At 43.5% G+C, this 23,469-nt stretch overlaps 1 protein-coding gene across 1 annotated transcript in view; it reads left to right on the forward strand.

Annotated features, from left to right (window-relative positions):
• Kdm4c (lysine (K)-specific demethylase 4C) overlaps positions 1-23,469 on the forward strand; it is a 354,066-nt gene that overhangs the window by 327,722 nt on the left and 2,875 nt on the right. The window contains exons 20-21 of the mRNA XM_005388674.2: positions 16,742-16,861; positions 20,831-20,923. Of these exons, the coding sequence (XP_005388731.1) occupies positions 16,742-16,861; positions 20,831-20,923 (213 nt within the window). The remainder of the gene's footprint in view (positions 1-16,741; positions 16,862-20,830; positions 20,924-23,469) is intronic.

A 23,469-nucleotide genomic window follows, 5' to 3' on the forward strand; every position in this document is an offset into this window, starting at 1 on the left:
AAGGTAGAGATGAATCAACTTTCATTTAATAGAAAAGATGAATAATGAGAACCGAATATCTGTGTTTACTATTGACCTTTCCATTTTTATTTAAATTAAGATAGCACTCCAGCAGAATTTCAAACTTTAAATCATTCTTTACTCTAACTTCAGTTTGACCTCAAACCTAGATGCTGTGGCCTTGAGTATAGTATAATCAGGTTGCTGTATAAATGTTTCATAAACGCTTAGACATTGGCAGAGCTGACCCTTCCTGTAGCGCTTGTGTGAGCACTGCTTTCTTCAGGCGGGTAGTCCACAGGGAGCTGCCGTTCACAAGCCATTTTACATTAGTTCCCACCCCTCTCCAACCCCAGAGGCTGATGCTCCAGGGTAGAGCACATAAATTGGGCACACCCCAGGAAATATGGGCCCACAAATCACTGAAGAATGTATCTCTGTATTTGACTGTAGGCTTTAAATTACTTTGGTAATAGAGTGAGCTTAGATTATTGTATATAATATATACATATATATTTATGTAGACTAATGTATATATTCATTACAAGTCAGTACTGTTACTTATGGCTCAGTGGTACTGCCTTCATTTTTGTATTTCCTCTTTGTACCATATTTGAAAGAGGTTAGTTGAATTTCATGAAGGAGAGAGAAACGGTGATAAATAATAAATCTTAATAGTCAAACTTAATTAATTATAAATAAATTGCTTGCTTTTATAAATACTTTATTTTACAATTATAATAACTAGATTTTGAGAAAAGAAGCAAAGGGAGAAGAGTGATATGAAGAAATACAGAGAGAGCATAGAATTAGTGCATTTTCCTCTGTAATGTCTAATCTTTCCATAGTCGGGGTATGCTGTGCTGACGAGTGAGAGAAAAACTTGGTTTTCATGACCTGCTGTGCCCTTCGATGGTGTATGTATTTCTGCAAGTCAGTGCCCTGAGCCACTTGATTTCTCGTCTTTATAAAATGAGGGGGATGTTTGGAAGTCGTCTGTGTGTTACATGTTTTATTCAATACCATTAAAGAACTTTATTTGTACATTGTTTAATTTCTAAATGTAATAATATTACAGTACGTTGAATAATGTCAGATACATGATTTTCAGATCATTAGAAGGGTTTCCACCAATACTTTAAGCGAGTGTGCCCCATACTTCAAAAACTGCCTTTTGAGAATTCAGGGAAATGGAAGAAGGAGCTAAAATTATGCATATTTTTAGTAGTGTGGATATAAAGATATATTTTTAGGTTACTATTAAAACATACCTGAATTTCCCCTATCTACCTCGCCTGTAATTACGCCTTTAATAATCTGACGCAGTGATTCCTTCCCGTGTTACATCAGCATCTGGTTTTTTTGAGGAGTCGGGGTGGGCAGATAAAATTGAATCTTCCAAAGCAGCTTATCAGCTTTCTCTCAGGAAAGAAAGTGATGGCACAGGACAAGTCCAGCATTAGTCCTATGTTCTAAGCAGCCAGTACCTGCAGGCCTGCTGAAACAGGGCCGTAAGAAACCTGTAGGAAGAGCGTGACCCTGCGCGCCATCCGTGTGGGCAGGCTCTGTAGTGACCTGACTCGTCACACAAGCCGTGTCCTGGGCTGCGGACAGCTTCCTTTGGCCCTCTGAGTTTTCTTGCTCTTCTTATTAGGTATTTTCTTCCCTGCTCCTGCTCGGTCAAGGAATTTTGAAATGATATATCTACTCTATATGAAATTGAGTACTTTACATTTTAAGATTTACTTCCATACTAGTAAACCCATTCGTGTATTTTTTATTCTTTATGCTGCTCCATGTCAATAGTTAATGTTTCTACATGGTCTTATGTTTGTTTTGTGTTGTGTTGTATTTTACTTTTGCCTTTGTTTGTAGGAAGTAGGAAGATGCAACAGTCTGACCAATATCTAAGAGTGGGTTCTTTCTAGGAGGATGAAATCTAATTGAGAAGGATGTGTGATGTTTAAGTCCTCTTCCTTCTTCAAGGGCAAAGGGCTTATAAAGTTCTGGAGGGCTGATGGTTCTTGTAGAGCTCTTTGCATTTATAAACAGACAATTCTGCAAGGCCAGGTCGTTGATAAGCCACATCTCTGTAGGTGGGTACTCGCATGTAGCGGTACATGGGTTCTCTAGTCAGGGGATATCTTACTCATCAGTAAGTGGTATTCTTAGTGCACCCCCCAAAATCACTTTACAGTAAGTACCTACTCTACAGTAGGTATTCTTATCTGTGCCTATATATTAGGCACAGTAAGGCCAGGCCTTGTTCTGGGCATTTAGAATTTGCTGGTGGGAAGTAAAATGATTTTTTAATTTTTTTTGACTCCATGGAATTTAGAATCTAGTGAGAGAGTTACGTGACAATCACACTATTAAAATTCACTTCAAATTAAGATTAGGATAATAGAAATATGGTTGTAACTAAAAAGATCTTATAGAGATGGGCAGTCAGGGTGACTTATGAAGACCTGCAAAGTGAGTAACTGGGCCCAGGTCCGCAGGATAATATTCCAGGGAAGGCAGAAGCATCTGTGGAAGACGGAGGATGAAGAGCCTGGAGAAGGAGAGGACCGAGCGGGTGGCACCCTGGAGGCCACGTGGCAGGGTTGGGGTCGCGTCGGTAGTCTTCAGCAGAAGTCAACGGGGAGAGATTTATTACAAAACATTTTTATTGGAGGGAGAAAATTAGATATTAATCAGAATCAAGCTTTAAAGAAAGACTAATGTCTGGCATGGGAAGAACAGAGAAGTCCCAACTTCAAAGGCTCATTAATGATCAGAGAAAAACCATGGTATAATCCTCCGTGTAATTCTGAACCAAGCAGTTAGGCTTGAGTACATTCACAAAGCTAAATTCACAGCCCTCTGTTCGTGTGTTTTAATCCTTTGTGGATTAAGAGCTCTTGTTTGGGTAAATCTGGCAATGGTGTGTTCTCTACACATCATTTTCATTCTTATTGCCTGGGAATCTGCAAATAGCTAAATTCTCCTTAATTTCACATTAAGATTGTTTAGATTTGACAGTCTTTTGGCAATACAAGAATGGCTTGTGAGTTTCTGACTTCCCTTTAAGGGTAATAGTGTTCAGTAAATAGAGTGATTCAGTGTTCTATCCTCAACCACCTTACTTGTGTGTCTACTGTTTGTGACAGACTAGTCTCTGTTGAAATTTGCTGGTGGTAATTACATAGTACTGTTCTTTAGAAGACAGACTATTATGAATATGATTGGTTTATGTATTTGCGTTTACTCTGAAAGGAAGGGCATGTTAACCCACAGGCATAGAAACAGAAGCTTACGTTATTGTGTGGAGCTGCTCACATTTTATTTGATTATTTATTTGCTATACTCAGGAACACATGTATAACTTCAAGGAAATTCTGGATTAGTTTGTACCTATACCTTCAGGACTCCTATTTCTGGACTTAACACCTTGCAAGCTGAATTTTGTGATAGACCATATTCTCACAGTTTCTTTGGTTTGTCTTCACCCGGTCCTGAATCTTCTTTTAAATCTCTTTAAAATCCTCTCCAGTTGTGCTGAGCATGGTGATAGACACACCTATCATCCTAGCACTAGAGAGGCTGTGGCACAAGGAGGGCCTCAAGTTCTGGGCCAGCCTGGGTTACACGGTGAGTGCAAGGCCAGCCTAAACTGCACAGTGAGACCTTGTCTCAAAAAACCAAAAAATAAAGTAAAATAATATCCTTTCCAATTGTTATTCTTTTCTCAAAATCCTGCACTGTGGGCTGTGAAATGAAAAATTAAATTCTAGCTGGTTCTTGGTGAGTTGTGACTCTGCAAGCCATACTACTGTTCATTGCCTCTCTTTAAAATGGAGCCATGAGCCTAGAGGATGGCTCAGGCTTTTACTGTTCTGCCAGGGGAGAAGCCGTGGGTGATCCATACTCATCTCTGACTGTAAGCATTGGGGTGAGGCCTGGCCCAGCCGTGCACTCCCCTGCACACACATTCTGCTAACTCCTGTGTGGTCTGCAGGAGCACATGCTAGGTCATCTTGGGTCAGATGGGTCATCTGGAATTGGCAGTTGATCAGGCACACAGCCCCACACTACCACACATGGCATGTTATTTTGTGTATTGCAGTTTCATTTGGAAACAACAGAGCTAAGCTATTCTTAGGTCCCAGCCCAGGAGTAATTAGTACTTGACATATTTTTTACATACTGTGATGTCTTTTTGCAGTTGTACATTTTAGCGCAGAAGCTTTGTAAAAAGCTATTTGCACAGCATGAGGCTGAGACCTACCACCGTCTCTCTCATCCTTTCTGTGCTTTTTGCTTCACACCTACATGCACCATCCAGTTGATAAAGTTAAAATAGACCTTCCATGGACCCCAAGACTGCACAGTGGTGCTGCATTACCAGGTCTTCTTGGGTGTTGATCCACAAGGGTGCGCCCTTTCTTTGACTAAGGAGGAAGCTGACATTGTGAAGAGCTAAAGGAATGCGGCCAGAGAGTGGCTGTGAATAGATGAAGGGAAAAGCTAATTACGCGTATGTCTGATTTTTCTTACTCTTCTTTTGCTACTCTGTTCCCAGTGCTGGGGTGAAGGAACAAGACCACTAGACTAGTGCTTGAGAAGTGTAGCCGCTGTAGTCTCAGCGCTGCCCGTATTTCCTGTGAGACACAGACAGGCCGCTGAACGGAGAATCGTGGCCAGGAGATCTCTTGGCTGGAAGTTACGAGTCGCTGTTGCTCAGCTCAGGGTTGGTGCACAGGTCAAACAGGCTGAGGGGCAGTGTGCAGCCCCCACCACCATGCTTCCCTCTCCCTGGCTCCTTGGGGCCTTCCTCAGACTCCCACCCACTCTAAGTGTCCTCTGCTCTGACACTGGCAACTGTCAGAACCACTGTGGGACACGGAAATTGACAAGTAGCGCACATCCTTTTGCTGTGATAATTGGAAAAACAATGGTGGCTTTAGGTGAAACCTATTCTTTGCAGCACCCAAAAGTCAGTCTTGCTTCTTGTTTTCTAGAGCAAAACTGAATAAATCTATTCTCTCTTACAGTCATAGCTCTGTGTGTATTTGTAGAGGACTTTTCGGGTCCCTCCTCAAGTCTTCTCAAGTCCAAACAAAACAGTCCTCATTCTTCAGTCGTGGGGGGAGTGATGTAATGCTCCCAAGTGGTTTCAGAATGCTCTTCCTCCAGGCCGCTCACAGGATGAAATGTTTTGGGCGGTGTCCCCCTCACAGTGTTGCTGTCAGGTGTGAGAACACAGTGCCCCAGTGCCGTGGGGCCGGGGCCAGCATAGTGATTCTTTGTTGCTGTGTTCTGTACGTTGACCACATAGGAGTGTAGCTAGAAGGAAGGTGAAATGAATTATTTATGTAGTTATTAAAAATCATGTTTTCAAAGGATATTTAATGGTGCGGTATAATAAATGGAAAAATCAGGCCCAACATTATATATATCATATGCTGTCAATTATGTATAAAATAGAAATATGCAAAGGAAAGATCCTCAAAGGAAATATATCAAAATGTTACTGATTATCTTTGGAGTGTGTAATCATAGGTTATTATTGTCAACTTTATCACCTCATAGTTTCCATGTGAGCATGCTTAATTTTTATAATCAGAAAAAAATTGAAAAAAAGAATTTCAAAAGATTTGAACCCTCCTGAGAACTTGTGTCCTTCCGTCTTTCCCCCAACTAACGTATCCTGGACTCTTTCCGAGTCCCTTGTCAAAATTCATTTTAGATCTCTGCGCTCTTGAGGCATCGTGAAGCTCTCGGGGTGTGATAGCTCTGTGAAGTGTTTCTTGCTTCATCCTGTGGTCTTCAGAGTTCTTACTCATTTTTTTTTTTTTAATTTAATATCTGCATTTTCCTCCAAAGAGGTATGTGAAGTAAAAATCCTCATCAGTTTTTTTCTCACCACCCATCTCACTCTCCCTTGAGCACAAACGATGCTCAGACATTTTCTGTTGAGTGAAGTCCCCCTGCTCGCCCCGGATATCTGCTCATTAGCGCTGTTGGCATATGTTAACACTTGCCCACGGACTTGCTGGGTTCCTATGTCAGCTATGATGACATGCCTGCTCACTTCGTGTAGTTCACGTGCCATGTAAGTTGTTCAGCTTTTGCACATCTTCTTTCATAATCTAGGTTCTGGGCGACTCAGTCTTGTCTTTACTCGTTATGATTCCAGGGCTCACTTTTTCCGTGCGTTTTGGCCCTGTCATCCTCGGGGTGTCCCCTGTGGATGAGAATTAAATCCAGTCACAGTTCATGCAACACTCAACAGCTGCCAGGCGGTGGGCCTTGCTTTTCCCCTCTGTTCTAGACTCCTTTTAAACTACATTAGCCCTCATTCACCCAGCGACCCTTCAGGGTTCTAGTAATATCTTCATTTTATTGATGAGGAAACCAGGTTGTAACAAGATTCAGTAGCCTGTGTGGAGTAACAGGTCCTCACTGACCCCAGGCAGACTGACTCCGCTGTGGAAGCCCTGCTCCCTGTTGCCCCAGAGGGGGACCCTGGTGAGTCCTGGCCTGGCCTCTCTCAGCACAAGGAGGTCTTCTGGTGTCCCACCAACACTCTGCTTATGCGTACATTTCCTTTCATCTTTCTTTTTCTTAGCTTTTGGAACTGACATTTATTTTGGAAGCCACTATAGAGGAATTCACCTCAAGCCTTTCTCTGTTAGGCTATATAAATTTTTATTGATACAGTAAAATATTTCATTCAAGCCATGTGTTTTAGCCCCTGCTATAAAAGGGGAGGGTCTGTTCTATATAGATGGAATTTTTCTCTTATTCTCATATCAGGACTTAGAGCCCTGGGATGCTTTTGCTTTATGTCTGCAGGAAAAATGCCAAGAGGACTTAACCAGCCCTACAGTGGTCAGGGCTGCTACCAAGTCCCTTACCTAAGGTGGGAAGAGTCATCTGTGTGGCAAACAGACCTGAAGGGCTGCTTGCTCTGCTAACCCACCCTGTGGCCCTGGGCAAGGGAGTTAACACCAGTTTTCCTGTCCCCTCCTCAGAAAATGGAGCTAATAATAAATACTATGTTTATTGTCAGCATTATTGATATGTAAAGTATAAAGCAGTTACATGGTGCCCAGCCTCCAAGAAACATGCAGGTAATATTTTGGATCTCTGGTGGTGATTGTTCATGGTGATAGCTAGCTAGTAATTTTTGGCCAGCTCCTTGGTCTAAGCATAAGAGTTTCAGTAACATACTTTTCGGATACCTTTCTTTAGAAAAGGATGGTTACCAAAAGGAAGGGGTAAGAGGAAACACATACCAGAAAACTCTAAACCTACACATTCCCTATATAAGTAGTGCATAGTCTGTCACTCTTAGGTGTCAAAGTTGGAAGATTGCCTCTTGCAGCTCCTCTTACGATGGGGCCTTATGCCCAGGATCGTTGTTGAGATTCCAGAACGTTCCTGAGAAGCAGAGAAAGAGTCCTGTGCTAACTTCTGTCTGCTTGGCCACACCACTCAACGCAGGTGGTGGATAGGCTGGCTGATTATGGGAACCAGATAAAGACAAGGTGTTGATGCCAGAGCCTTAAACACTCTCTCTCTCTCTCTCTCTCTCTCTCTCTCTCTCACACACACACACACACACACACACACACACACACAAGCACTGCAAAAGCTTTAATGTAGAGGTCAGTGATGGCAAACTTTTTAGAGACTGAGTACCATACTGCAACCTAAGCCCCACTTGTTTATTGCAAAGTATCAGCACAGCAATCCAACCTGAATATTGAGGTTTTAGTTTAGAAAAAACAACTCATGTAGTAACATCTTTTGTCTTAAAAGAAAACCACAGTAACACATGCCATAGGTTCACCACCGCTGGCATAGACTATTACTGTCCCCACACGTCGTCCTGACTCAGGAATCTGTCATTCATTTAATTCGTGTGGAGAGGGGACGTGAGGGGTTTTGCTTAATCATAAGAGGAAGACCCTTGGAACAGTGGGTGCTTGGGAGGGTGAGTCATGGACACAGAGTTCCTGCCTCCCTACCTGTTACCTGTGAATCTTACACAGCACCTTGAACTGCAGGTATCCCTGTGAATGTTTGAGTTCCCAGCTGGATCTGAAACTTTTGAGAGAAAGGCTTCTGAAATGGTGGGGTCTTCTCTTTTTTCTTTTTTTTGGGTGGTGGTAGTGGTGCTAGAGATCAAATCCAGGGCTTTGGGCATGCAAGGCAAGAGCTACCCCACTGGGCCGCATCCCCAGCCCCTGGACTGGGCCTTTTGGTCTGCTTTCCCAAAGCCGAGCTCAGTGCCAGCCCCAGAGGACATGATTGGTGTGTGCCGCAGATGGGAGGTCTCTCTCTGAGCAGGTATTTGACTTTCCTTCACACCCTGAGTTCCAAGGTTGCGGAGAACCTCTAGCCAGCACGTGGGCGTGGCCACCCTCAGGCCCATGCACCGCTTCCGCATCCTGCTTCCCTCCTCTGCAGGCCCTTCTGAGCAGGTTGGCCCAGTGTCACTTCTGTTTCTGGTTTTGAGCTTTCACTGTGCTTCCTCACTTCGAAGGAGCAGAAGGAGATTTCCCAAAAAAGCTGCATTTGTGTATTTTATGCCTTTTAAAGCTTTTGCATGCCAGAGTCTCGCCTATTTCTAGTAGTGTAAAGATCGACTTCTTTTATAAATACACCTTCTGAGGCCTAATACTGCAGTCACTTTCAGAGCAGGAAAGCTTTCTAGGTTCCAGTACCTTTTCCAGGCGTGCTCGCTCTGGGATCACGGCTGAGCGGGGAGAGTGCACACTGACAAAGCACTGGGCCTTCAGGGCTTCATCGGCACGTCTCAGTGCCCTTCTCACTGACGGGACGACGCTCAGGCAGGATCCGGGTACGGCCCTGTGTCAGGGAGTTGGCCGGGTGTCACTAGTGATAAAACGTGTAGCCGCTTGAGGGAGCAGGGTGGCTGTTGCTGCAGCTCGGCAGTGGCAACCACGGCATGCAGACATGGGTGTCACGTGTCTCTTAAAAAGAAGAAAGCCTACTGAAGAGGAAAACTGGAATCAAACTTGGGCCGGAGTCCATTAGCCCTGATCTTGGAATGACAACATTCAATAACCAGTAAAGAGTGTATTCAGATACCTTTGGATGGGAGCATTCCAGATTTTCTTTTAAGCACATGGGGGGGGCTCTTAATGTAAAAAAAACTGAAACATCAAAAAACAAAGATACAGTTAGAGGGAAGGGCACAGGAGTGAATCTTTTCTAAGTAATGGAATGAATAGCCTAAGCTGCAAGGTAAAGCACACTGCCGCATAACCTTCTAGGAAAGTGATGCTTAGCCTGGCTGAGCATCACATTGCATGGGAGGGAGTTTAGCTTGGAACCATCTTGGACCGAGCGAGTGAGAAGCTTCTGTGGTAGTTAAGATTAGATTTACTGCACTGGAGAAACGAGTCTCGTGTTGAATTTTTCAAAACTGATGAAATTAACTTATGAATAGTTTATGTGCCTTTTTTAAAAATCAAGTAATGTCTATTGGAAGAGTCTGTCCTAAGGATATAGTCAGTACTTTGGACAGAGACTTACGGAGGAAAGTACACAGTAGCATTTATACATCATGGAAGAAAATTGGAATGACCTAAATATCTAACAGTAGAAGTGGTTAAATTAATTGTGACGTATCCCTAATGTTGTATGTACTTGATGAAGTGGAGTCTTAAAAGAGTAATTAATAGCAAAAAGTGCTTGTAATAGGCTACAGTAAATCCCCAGCTTAGAAACATTCCTTTGTAAACTTTCACAGGTGTACTGTATGAGACTCATACGGTCAGACTTGGGAATAAATCTGACTTACGAACGTTCTCCCGGAACAGAACTTGTTCATAGGTTGGGGACTTACTGTAGCATGATAACCAGCCAGGGTCAGAATTACATGTTTACACCAAAGGACAAAAATTATGATTCCTTTTATATGGAGTTCTTAAAACAGATGGTGGCTCCCGGGACTGGAGGGAGGGACAGTGGGGAGTTATTTAATGACCACAGAGTTTCCTTTGGGATGATGAGGAAGTTCTGGAGATGAAGGGCAGTAATAGGTCACAGTATAACTGTACCCAGGGCCCCTGGGATGTACAATTAAACATGGTTAAAATAGTAAATTTTATGCTATGCATACTCCACCCCAGTAAAAAAAGAAAGGCACCCTCCCGTGCCCTAAAGCTGTGGAATAAATGAAGGAACATGGTGTGAATTGATAGGACTGAGCTCTTGGCACATGGCAACTGTGTGTCTCTTGAGAGAGCTCAGCTGAGCTTTGATGTGAAAAAAAAAAAAAACGTCAGAACTCTTAGGGGGTAGATTATCTGTGCATAAGTATGTGTCCTATTTCTAGGATGCCCTGATTCTTTTTTACAAACGCATACAGATGTAGAGTAAATGGTGACAGTGGTCATTTCTAGGTAATACAAAGACAGTAAATCCCCAATTTACGCACAAGTTCCGTTTGGGAGAACATTCATAAGTCGGATTCATTTGTACGTCCAACAAAGAAAGCTTTGTGCATCCTAGCAGTCGCCTCCACACCACCACTGCGCTTCCTCTTGATTCTGGACACCCTGGGCTCTGACTGAGCACTGCACTGCTCTGCACTCTCGCACTGTACAGCGAGCGCACAGCAGCACAGCTGTGACAGAGTCCGGCAGACATGCGAGCTACTTCCGGGATTTGTTCACATTGATGAAGTTGAGTAACGCGAGGTCCATTTGGATCTGTGAAAGTGCACAACTCGAATGTTTATAAGTCAGGGACTTATATAGGTTTTATTTTTCTATTTTTTAAAAAAATTATTACAAGTTTCCCTAGTGAATATATTAAAATGCAGAACAAAAAATTATTTTTAAGAAAGATTATTTTAGAATGTTTTACCTTTGATAACCTCTATGTGAAGGATGTTTTACTTATATTTAATGAATAGTCCAAAGCAGCGTTCCTGTCAGGGCATGGCTGTCCTTAGCCTTTCCTTAGCGCAGTGGTGGTGAGCCCATGGCCCCCGTGCCCCAGCGGCACATAGAGCCCCGTTGTTATGAGCTGGGCTGCCCCAGCATTGCTCTAACGGCCAGGCGTTCAGGTTGAATTGCATTGTTGGCACTTGGGATAAATAAGTGGGTTTTGGGCTTCAGTTGGGCCCCCGGTCGCTAAAAGGTTTGCTGTCACTGCTGAGAGCCTGGCATTGCTCTGGAGGCTTGGTGACTTGACTTCGTGGTGCAGCCCATGGCAGTTCCCGTGGGGCAGCTGCAGGTCACCTCAGATCATGCCTTGTGAACAGGTCAGCGCTTTCATCATGTGCTTCCTTCTTTTCTGTGGGGTGGTTTTGGTCCCGGGCCCTTTAAGTGAGGGCTGGATTCTGTGAGGGCCTCTGGTTTTGTATTCCATTAAGAGAAAGGTTTCTCTGCCTCTTGCGAGAGGAAGGACCTGCCATTACCCCAAACCAGCAGTTGTTTATCAGTGAGAATTGGTAGTGGCAAGCAGCAATAACTGATTCTGATTTAGGCGTGACAGAAGTTTAGTGGAGGGCTACTGGGCAGCTCACAGAATCTGCAGGACTGTGGAAGAACAAGGATAAGGAAACAAAAACAGCCCAGCACCCGAAGGCTGAGGCAGTAGGATCAGTGTGAGGAGGCCCAAGCCACGCTGGGCTACACAGTGAGTTCAAGGCTGGCCTGAAGTACGTAGTGAGACCCTGTCTCAAAAAACAAACAAAACACCCCTCAGGAAACAAAAACAAGGTTGCCCAGCTGGGACTGTGAGCAGGACCAGGACACAGCCCCAGTCCAGGAAGATGGACTGCCCCCTCGGAGGTCACATTGGCCTGGACTCTGCCCTTGGCATATCAGCACTGCTGCTACGGCTGCCTTTTGAGAGCGTTCTCCCTTTGCTTGTTTCTGTTTCTGATCGTAGGTTCTAAGTCCTAGGCAGGTGCCACCACCTGCCCAGGTGCCTGCTGATGTCTCTGGTGCCAGAGAAGCTGGAAAAGAGCCTCTGTGGCATCGCTGAGCGTCTGTCATGGCAGGGCGTGCTGCCTCCCACAGAGACTTTGAGGGAAGAAGGGGTTTCAGGTGCTGGGCAGCCCAACACATGACAGGTAGCCACTGCAATTACTACATGGCTGTCAGTCAGTCTTGTTAATCCCTGCCAGAGTCCAGTAATAAGCAGGTGATTATCTCAGAGTGCTAGCAGCTGCGGGCATCATTTTGGTCCAGGTCACTTAAACATTTTCCCCCGGGGGACTGGCCAGGGGCTCCAAGCTGTATTCCTGTTAACTACCGGGAATCCATGTGCCATGTCTTCATCTGGTGCAGCTGGGCTGATAATTCGGGCCGCCTGCTCTGTGGTCCTCGTGACGGGAATAGCGTGGCAGTGCGGATAGAGCCAAGGGAGGCTACACTCAAGGACACCAGTTTCTCAGGGTCCCTTTCAAATGGTGCAGTAAACATTCCAAGAGCCACAGCGATTTCACAATTTAGGTAGTAAGACCGGTGGTTGAGCTTTCTCTTTAGTTAGTGGAATCCCATTCCCTAACTTGGGTAGACTGCGATGTGAGTCCGTCATCTCACTTGGGTTGATGACTCAGGTCAGTGTTTCAAGTAACTGGACAAAGCCCAAGTCCGCTCCTGGCTGGGATTTTTCCTTCTGTCTTTTAGTTTTCACATCTGTTTAGTGTGCTAGCTGCAGGCTTACTGGCAGCTCCAGACACCAGTGTCGCTGTGAACAAGGCTTTGGGAGATTTTAGGTGCGTTCACCCGTCGCTGGAGGTGTGCAGCAAGTGGCCACCCGCTGTTTATGTCAAGTGAAGGCGTGTTGCTTCAGCGGGTCTGGATGGCAACTGAGAAAAATGCATTAGTCAAGGTTTTAATGCATATCATTTCCTGGCGGAGGTGTTTACTTGTTCCAGTAACACACCAGGAACTGTATCAGGAAGGGCCTCTTAGCATTTTATATCCTTTGTATAATTGCTCTGGGTTAGAGCTTTGAGGGACCCTGGATCTCATTTTAATATGTGCTTCGTCTTGGGGGTTGCTTTGAGAACTGCGCTCTCGCCTCTGGCTCCTCATGGCCCACGGAGATGGGAGCTGCCGAGACGTAGTGATACGAGAGGGTGGCCCCTCAAGCTGTTGCTTTCTGGAACTGAATCCCCACTTTCTCAAATGTGGATTTTTTTATTTATAAAAGACCTTTTATTTTTGAAGGATGCCATTCTTTTCCCCTAAGTTCTTTTACTCATAAACTTAGTCTATAAATCAGATGAAAGTGCTGCTCTGGTTGAAGTGGTCGTAGGCTACAAAGCTGGTGCTCTCAGCCCTTGCGGCCCCACCTCACAGAACCATGGGGTTCGGTGTGGCAGGTCCCCCAGTGTGGGTGAACTGCCCTGTCTGTCCCTCACTGAGCAGCGGGGCATTACTGCCTGCTAGTGTGACACACACACTGGTCAGAAAATCGGTATTGAATTAGTGATTGTAACAATTTGGCAGACACCCAGCCGCTTCTGCTTGGGAGCAATTAGGGAAACCTGAATAAAAAACGTTCAGTTTCTTTTCATCAGCCCACATGGTCTAGTTTCATTCCTTTTTAAAAGCTTTATACCCTACACGCTCATAGAACACTCCTGGACCAAAAATAGATATTACGGAAATAGGTGCTTTTGTGTCTTACTATGAGATGCCTTAAGTCTGCTTGGGAAGTATCCTGGGAATAAATAATGAATTGTACACACTAAATACAGTTATGTGCAAGTCAGAGTATACCCACACTTGCAGCTAAGAAACCTGGCCTAGGGGCTGAGGATTTAGCTCAGCGGCAAAAGCGCCTGCCTGGCAAGCGCAAGGTCGTGAGTTCGGTTCCTGGTACCAGAGAAAAACCAAAAAAAAAAAAAAAAAAAAAAAAAAAACCTGGCCTAGGCCAAGACGGTAACCCTAAGAGCAGTGCCTCCTGATCGTGGAAGTGAGGGAATCACTGAGCAGTTTGTCTCTGTATATAGTTAGTAGGTTATTTTTCATATTCTGATAGAAACTGTAAAAAATTCTGAAAGCAAGAACAGTGAGAATGTAAGCTGAAAGGACATTAAAGAGTGTGAATGTAAGTTTTATGGTTGGTATATAGCAGTTAGTGGAGTCTGAGCAGTGGAGTTGAGTTCAGGCACTTTCGACGCCAAGTTAAGATCTGTTTTAAAAAAAGAGTTAATTGATAGTAAAAATGACACCAAGCTGTCTCAGCATATAGTTTCTTAAAAACTTAAGAATTCCTTATAACTTGGTAAAATTACATACAGTTTACTAATAAAACTTCTAATGCTCAATCATTATAAGCCATGATTTAAAGTCCTTGATACTTGCCCAGGTGTCATTCTGTGGCCTCTTGCCTCTCCCTAGGGATAGGAAACCTAAACGCAGAATAAAGTTTATTTGGTGTTGCATTGTAAAGATTAATAAATTTCTCTGACGGTCAAATCTGCAGTGTCCTAACTCTCCCTCTCTGAGGTGGTCTGTGGCGGGTGAGTAGGTGGGGACTGTAATCGTCTGCATTCCCTGGGGCCTTGACTTGCCTTTGTTGGCGTTCACAGTAAGTGGCACTTTTCCTTTCCAAAGAAAAGTACTGCAGAGAGGCAAAGGAACTTATCACTGATAGAGCAGATGTCAGCGGATTTGGCACAGATGTGTGAGCACACAGGTTTCCTGATGCTGGGCCTGGACATTAGGCCTACCTAGTGAGTGGTGTTGTGGGAAACACCGGCTCTTCTCTGTGGAAGGAGGTGCAGAGGGCATGTTTCCTGCCACAGGCAGCTCCAAAGAAAAAGAAAAGGAGCTGAGCTCAAGATCACTGAACTCTCTTGCCTCACAACACCCTTAATATCTCAGCACAGTTTTTACAATGCCTCTTAACCCCCCCCCCCCAAATAGCTAACGGGTGTACCTGTTAATTGAGGTCCAAACAACTTAAAAGTATTAGTAAGCTGAGTGTCTCAGGAGTATCACTGTTTCCCCGGAAGGAATCCCACGGAGTTCTGTGAGTCAGTGGTGGTGCTCCACGTTGCCATCCAGGGCACATAGTGTGTGGAATACAGTTTCCTTCAGAGCTGGACAACAAAGTTAAGTCCTCCCTCCTCCTCTTGATAGAGGCTTTCCGGAGTGAAGAGCCCGGAGCAGTACCCTAGCAGAGCTCCTGCAGGCATAAGAAAGCTTTAGCAGAGGGAGGAAGTGTGTCCTCACCCCCACCTCTGTTCCTGAGGTGTCTGTTTCAGCTTAGCGATCTCAGAGCTGATGTGACTGCATCCTAGGGGCCTGGACGCACGCACTCGGTATGTACTCACAGTCTGTACCTCCACGTAACTGCTGGGAAGGGAAATGCGAGGAGAGGTGACAACCCCATGGGCATGTATAAAATACCACATTTTCTACAGCCTACTCTTTCAGTTGTGCGTGTTTTGAGATCAGGTATGATCTGGGCTAAGAATAAAGTCAATTTCACTTGACTAATTCAGTGTAGACTTTGGTTCCATAGTGTCTGAACATACAAGGTTTTTAGTCTGCAGTTAGAAAAATGAACAGCTGAACCTTTCATGCCCTCACCTGACAATAACATGGTCACTCCTTTATAAGCCAGAATTTCTACTAATACTAAAAAGAAATAAATGGTGGATTTCTAGTCATAAACAACTAAATATTTCCTGTGTGTGCTACTCATGTAAACTATTGAACATGCCTAGGCTGCATTTATAGCTTGATTGGTCAAGTGTGCATTTCAATCAGTCAGATTGGCCTCATCAGTGAAATGCCAGTATTTGCAAATCATGAATTGCTAAGTGTGTGAAAAAAAAAAAAAGTAGCCAAGTATTTAATTCCCTTTGTATTAAAATTTTATGATGTTATACGCCATACATATAAATGCTGAGTTTACAAACTGAGAAGATACTTTGCTGTTTTACCCACACCCTTGAACAGTACCTTCCCAAATGAACTGCACGACTCCGTGCTCCGAGTTTCCTTAGGAGCTACAGTGTGGACAGAAGACCTAAAGGGGGCAGGGAGTGGGCTGGTCATCCTTTGGGAAGGAGCAGGTTCTTAAGAGGTGTGCTAGACAGGACACACTGCATCTGCTGTGCTGCAGCGGCCCCTGCTGACCTCCTCCTGCTGCCTTGGCAAGTCCTACCCGCCCTGATTTCACTTCGCTTCTCCCCCTGCTGGTGTCCTCCTCTCTTACCCTCTTGTTTAGGTTCTTCAGCGATCCTGACGACTTAAGGGAGCCTCCTCGGAGGCTCAGTTTCCTTGTCAGTAAAATGGGGGTAATTAATAATCTGTCTACTTCTGAGAATGATTATAAGGATAAAATGAGATGTATGTTAATAAAGCATTCTATTAACTGCAATGTGCTATGTAAATGTTAGGTGTTATACATCAGAAGCTATTCCATTCCTCAGCTAAAGCAGTTTCTGTGCATATTTTAGTTACCCCCTGAACAGTTCTTTGTCAGATAGTGAATGTAAATGCTGCTGTTTTTCCTGCTTGGATTCTGGTGGTTTCTTTGCAACTTTATGATGTAGGCTGGATCTTTAAGTACTCCTTTGGTTCATATTGCTTCCCCCAAACACCCATGCAAGATCATAATCCATAAAACACAGAGGCAGTAACTCCTTTTAATTGCCCAGGAGTTCATCATTTGCTAAGTTCTAAATGCAGTCACTTAGGCACTTGCCTTGAAAAGCCTGTCTCTGTTTATTCTGCAGAGTAGAGACTGCATGAAGCTGGGCCCTCCTGCTGAGGGAGAAGTCGTCCAAGTCAAGTGGCCTGATGGCAAGCTGTATGGGGCAAAATATATTGGATCGAATGTTGCCTACATGTACCAGGTACGTGCGGTCTGTCCTCTCTGGTTCTTGTGGAGAGGGACACAAGATGTCAGAGGGACGTAGTATACGGAGTGTGCTGCTGATCAGTAAGCCACAGCAATTTGGGTTGATTCACTTTATGAAGGAGAAAAGCTTTAATGCCTGGTGACTCAGCTCGAAGCTGTAGAGTTTGGTTACTAGATTGGATACTAGGAAACCCTAACATTTGATGAATTGTTCAGCAAAAAGTAAGCAACAAGGTAGGTTACTTTACTATGTTTCCTTATGTGAGAGAGATTACGGGCTTCTTCATCTGACCTTAAGCCAGGACAGTGATGGCTGCTCGTGGTGTTTGCCAGAGAGAAATCACCCCTGAGCATATCAGCTAAAATTAACTCAGCGGCACATTGGTAAGAGCCGCAGCTAGTTAATGTCCTGAAGAGCCGGTGCTTATTAAAGGGGTGTTTGTGTAAGGAAGAGTGCAGCTCTCAGGTCAGCGTTCTGTTCACAAGGGAACTCGATGTAGTATTAGAGTATGAATTTAAAAATGAAATCATGTTACTCCTACTAGAAATAATAGTGAGTTAAGCGAAAAAATGGAGATGACATGGATAGCACATGTGCATTTATATTTCTTCAGAAAGGTTTTGGATATATGTATTGGAACCAACACATTGCAGTATTTTCAGTAACACTGTGGCAGAAATCAACATTCCAAGCTAAATGGTAGGATGAAAACAGTTAGATTGAAGTAAAAGGAGAAAAAAGCAAGCAAGTTCAGGCCTGTGAAGTTGAAAAACAGCTTGTGAATGATAAGCCTGCCAGTTTCAGCAGAGAAATTGTTCGAAGACTGATAAGAGGCAAGGGCTTAAACGAGAGTACGTTGTGAGACACTGCATCAAGAACTGGAGCACAGTATAATTCAAGGTGTTCAGAGAAGTTTGAAAAACTTAGAACATTTTCTGTGGTCTAGGAAAACCCAAGGGGAATAGGGAGGGGGAGGACTTATACATGGGGTGTGCGTGTGTGCGCATGTGTGTAGGCCACTTTTAGTGTGGGTGTGTAGATGTGTGTGGGTGTGTATATATATATATATAAATAAATATAAAAGCAGGCCATTTTCCCTTTGCGTGTGGTGTTGGTGACAGTATGAAGTTGCAGATTCAGACTATTTGTACTAGGGTAGGTGCTAGAGCTTCTTTGCATCAGGTTGTGCAGGACACAAGCCACACATCAGGCTCACAGGACTGGAGATTTCTGAACAAGAAGCAGCAGTACCTCATTCAAAAGAAAATAATTGCATGTAATTAAACAACAAGTGCTAAAGTGAAAGCTTCTTACATGCAGTAAATAGCATCACATAATGAGGACACATTGAAAATCAGGCTAATTAGTAATCAGTGTGTTAGCATCGGTTAAATTTATGATGGCCTACCATTGTAAAACTATAGGCATCTTTATAGACTCAATGAAAAGGTTAAGACTAATATTAAAATTGTCTCTCAACCACAGGGAATGTAAAATTCCTCATTAAACCAAGTGGCCTTTTGAGATCATTTTGTGTCTTGTGTTTATTCAGCTTAGCTGTTGACTATGCAAAGGTATTTATAAAAGTAGATATAACTTAAATACCTAGTGCGCAGTGCTTAAATATCTTAAATATATCCTAATAGTCCTGCAGAGTAGGTTTTATTGACTCTTGTTTTACAAATGGGAGAGAGGCTCACTGAATGCATTTTTAATAAGAAAAAGAATAAAAATTATGAATTTGCTCAAGAGCACTATATCAGTCAGGGTTTTACTAAAAAACTGATATAACCCAAGATATACAAATGCATAAGAAATTTCAAGATCAGCTTGTGGTGACCAGCCACAGAGGTGGATGAGGAAGCGCGCAGAGGGTGTCTGCGTGCTGGAGACCAAAGGTTTCAGCACACCTTGCCTTGTCCAGAGTTCACTGCAGTGTCTGTGCAGGCCCATCGCAGGAGGCTGGGTCCCTGTGGGAAGGCTGTGCACCAGAGGGCTGACGGGTCCAGAGGGAAAGGGGAAGGGTCTGTGCTAGAAGCCAGGAGGTGACATCCAAGCTAAGGACTGGAACTCCTAAAGAACAGAAGCAGATCTGCCCTCCCTCATCTCAGGGGACTACCCGCCCTGGGGTGGGTTTTCTCCGCTCTAGGACTTGGGATGCTTGAACTGGTTTAGTTAAACTTCTAAACTTCTCAAGTTGATAGCAGTCAATCAGCCAGTACAAGCACACAGCTGGTAAAGAGAAGGGTCATCATTTACTCAGCTGTGACCCAACAAGGATGAACAACTGACCCCGCTTGCCTGGCACTGGCTCTGATTTTAGTGCTTTTAAGTCCCACAGGGCCGCGTCCTGGAGACTCCTGGGTCCCTAGCACCCAGGGTTGTTGGTCACCCTATTCCTAGCATTCTGTACCATCTTTTAGTTTTGTAATTGGCTTTTTCTCTTAGAAGTTTTGAATTATCTAAAATAAAAAAAGTAGGTACAGGTGGTTCCAACTATGCTATCAAATGCTATAAGTGAGATGACACTGTAGCTCAATTAGAGAAACCATTCTGCTAAAACAAGGCCGAGAAGAAAACCATTCCAATTTCCAGCCCTTCGGGAAGTGGCTATACTGTTGTCTTGTGACAGAACCCTAATTTCACCTGATTGTCTAGTCTAATCAAATGTTAGGAGTACATGAGTAAATTTAATTTTTTAAAAGGAAAAAGATGTTTAATTATATATTTTATCTTTTGCAAACTCCAGCAGGTTTTTGTTTATTAACATAGCACAGCTATGTAGTATAACACCTTTTGACCAGAAATACCAGCATATTTTTGTTTCTTAGGACTAAGAATTTCAGAGCTAAAGGTGTAGGTCAGTTGTAGATCACTTGCCTAGCTTGAGCAAGGGCCTAGCTTTGATCTCCAGTACTGCATCAAAGTGAAACAAAACAAAACAGGTAATCAAACAAATAAAGATGTTAGAGATTTCTAGAATACTGTAAGTGGTTAACACATTAGGTGTGCCTCCTAATTGCACTGTTTCATTTTCTCCCAGAAGGGATCATATTGGAGTAAACCTGAGCCCACACACTCCAGGCTTCTGTTTATCTAGTGTCGTGTGCCCTTTTCCTGACGTAATCTCCCAAACTGTTGAAGAAAATCAGTATGAAATTATTCCTGCAATTTGGATGCATGAAAGAAAGTTTCAAACATTTTCATTTTAGATGATAATATATTTTGCACATTCATGAGGTTTACATGCTATGAAGTTGAGAGAATAGGATTTTCCTAGCCTATTTGAATTTAGAAAAAGTGATATTTAAAAGTTAAAGCTCTATAAGAACTTGAGAAGTTGCTTTATCCTGGAAGATTATACAGGAATAAATATATGATCTTTTCTTTCACAGAAAAGAGCAGCTGTCCCTTTTCTGTTTTCAAAGCGTCTTAAAAAGTCACAACACTATCGAGACTGGCCTATCTCAATGCTGAATTTGTCGCTCTCAAATGTTCTGAGAAATCATTTGATCAGTCCCTATTCCTCATATTTTAAGATTCCTATGTTCAGTAATCTTGCTGTTTTAAAATATATTTTGGCATTATGTACACGTACCAACATACTGATAAATTAAATTGTGGGTACTGCGAACATATACTAATAAAAAATAAAACTTTCAGTGATTAAAATAAAATAAAATGTATTTTGTTCTTGGGTGCTGCGGCGTAGCTCAATGGTAGAACACTTGCCTAATGTGTGAGGCCCTAGGTTTGATCCTCGGGCCTGCGAAAAACAAAAATGTCCTTTGTTCTTGGTTCAGTAAGGGAAAGAGCTCTTCTCACTTCCTTGAGCATTGGCTGGTTCTGTGTCTGGTCTGCTTGAGTCTTTTTTACCTGTTTTCTCGTAGGTAACTGGAACCCTTGAAATGGTCAGCACTTGTTTCTACTATGTAAAAGTCCTGATATCTTATATTTCACTAGGTTGAGTTTGAAGACGGATCCCAGATAGCGATGAAGAGAGAGGACATCTACACCTTAGATGAAGAGTTACCCAAGAGGGTAAAGGCTCGCTTCGTAAGTGCTGCCAAGTCCGCCTCGGGTCTCACTGGTGAAGTTCTCATCCTCTCCCTGGGTTTCCTAAACCTCTAGGAAACGTCTTGGGCCTTTGGGTTAGTTTTGAAGAAGCCAGGCCAGCTTTCCCTCATTTAAACCTACTGGGTGCAAACCTCACATTTAGCCAAAAACAGGTAAACCAGCGGCATGGTTTACTCTTCTAATGAAGTCAAATGACAGTTTTGTGTTAACATCTATTGATACACAGAAATGGTTACTGAATGTGCCTTCTGTACAAAGCACACACACATGTAGGAGCGTACAAAGGTATCGTCTGGGCTTTCCTGTCTTGTCGATAGACGCGGCACTGGAAGGAAGGGTATCCCGAAGCCAGTTGAAGGCAGTGGGTATAAGTGATTATGTGGTCTCCCAGGCTTACCCTGTACTGGTGAGGTCCTGTATCGAAAGATCACTGATGTTTGTGTCCTTTCATAATTGAAATAAGCTGTCGCTCGCAGAATAAAAGGCATAAACAAAGCCTGAATAGTAGCTGTGGGATTACTAAAGGAGTTTTAAAAAAGAGAAGATACTAGTTTCAACGCTAGTACATGCCATTAAGAGATAAATAAAGGTGGCTAATTTGGTCTGATATTAATCAAAAATACCATACACAATAATTTAGGTTTTATATTATTGTGTCATGAAATATTTAGTGGATCCTAAAATGAAATTAGTTTTGCTCATTTAGAAATATGTGTACTGCATTTGTAAAATGGTAAATCTTAGGGAAATTTGAGTGAAAGACTTTTCTAAGTAAAATGAAATTTGTTTTTCTGAATAAATGACACCCTTGTGATACACTTCTCTGGGATGACAGTTACTATAGGTTGTTTGACTATTTTGGAAAAACCAAGAGTTTCCTAAAACGTTGGTTCATGTAGTCAGCGCCTTTTCCTCATTGAGAATGCTGACACAGGGCAACTGCATCAGTGTGTGCTGACTTCCCTTCTCAGGGGCAGCCTGGAGAAGAAGGTCCTTCACGGGGAAATAGCCAGAAAAGGGTGTTAGTGATAGCACTGCCGTCCGCCCCACGAGAAATGTGGCACACAGAGGTCCACACACTGGTGAACAGATTAACCACCAGGTTAACTGTAAAGACGAAGAGCAAATGTGCCTATTGTAAAGACATCAGCTGAGTTCCAAAAAACCTACATAACTTGTCTGTGCTTTAAGAGCTTGAAATCTCTCAAAAAACTTTCAGGATGTTAGAGACCACTGCTTCCCCTCCACATTCCTGTCTCCCAGGACCCCCTGCCCAACCCACCCCCTTTGTCCTTTCTTTAGTGCCTAGAGATTTAGAGGTAGAGAATTGAGTAGGTGGCCTTCTGGAAGTCCCTTACCTCTGGTTTTCTGGTCCGTGTGTGGCTAAGCACTCTGTAGCCGAGTTGTATAGATTTCACATACTGTTTCTCAATCACATTAGGAGAAAGCGCTTCGCTTTCTGCACTGATCATAATCTCTTCGTTCTCACTGGTAGATTTGGCTCCAGTACCAGGATGCCTTCTCAGGTTTTTATCTGAACATAGCTCATGAGTTTTCTAAGGTCTCTCTCCTGAGCAAGCATGCTGATGGATAACATTTTTTTTTTTTTTTTAATTCTCAGGATATTTTTTACTTTATAAAAAAGCAATGCAAACTATGTAAAATGTGTAAATCATAGCCATTATGCCAGGCAACTGAGTGTAGTAGGAAGTAACCTTCAGGAGCAAAGGGCCCGGATGACTGCGTCCAGTTCGCCACCCCTGTTGTTACTGGGCCAGAGACTAATGCGCTGTCCTCTCGCCAGCCTGCCTTTCCTTCAGGCGGGTGAATAACCTTCTGGCCCTCAGGTCCTCTGCCTGTGACTGCTATTTTTTTTCCAGTTGGTGAAACAAATCTAATTGGAAAACTCACTGGTGGAAGATATTTTGTGGTTAGAGAAATCTTTTTCATTTTCTGAGGAGGTAGGTTAGCCATCTTCTTCAGGAGGCCTGCATGTTTTAATGACTTTGGCTCACCCAGACTCATGCTGGTGCGGGAAGAAATTTTTCAAAAGAGTCAGCAGTCCACCTCGTGATGGTGCTTCGTTCTTTTTCACTCACTTCAGAAACAGCCCCATTACCTTTTATTGTCTCACGGAATAACCATGGCAACAGCGCATAATTAGCTAGAGCCCCTGGTAAATTGGCTTTATTATTGTGTCGGAGAGGCTGACTTCTGCTGTTTCTGCAGTGGCAACACTTGCATAGACATTTTATTCTCCTTTGATAACTTCAGCATTTACAGATGTGGGCGATTGCTCAGAGGAAGTACTTTGCCAAGAACGAATGCAACATGTTTATCTGCTAATGGCAGAGGGCACCCAGCCAACCCAGTGTCCTGGTTGTCTTCCTGGTGTCAGCCACCAGCCATGGAGGTAGCCCGTACCCTGTGTGACCTTGTCCTGAGCTGGTGGGGGCTGGCGTAGCTCTGTACATGGGCCTGGTTTTAGTTTTCGGCCTGTTTGTGTCTGTTTCCTGGCCTTTCTT

Source organism: Chinchilla lanigera, unplaced genomic scaffold (genome assembly GCF_000276665.1).
Source record: "Chinchilla lanigera isolate Chin_1 unplaced genomic scaffold, ChiLan1.0 scaffold00033, whole genome shotgun sequence".
Lineage (NCBI taxonomy): Eukaryota > Metazoa > Chordata > Mammalia > Rodentia > Chinchillidae > Chinchilla > Chinchilla lanigera.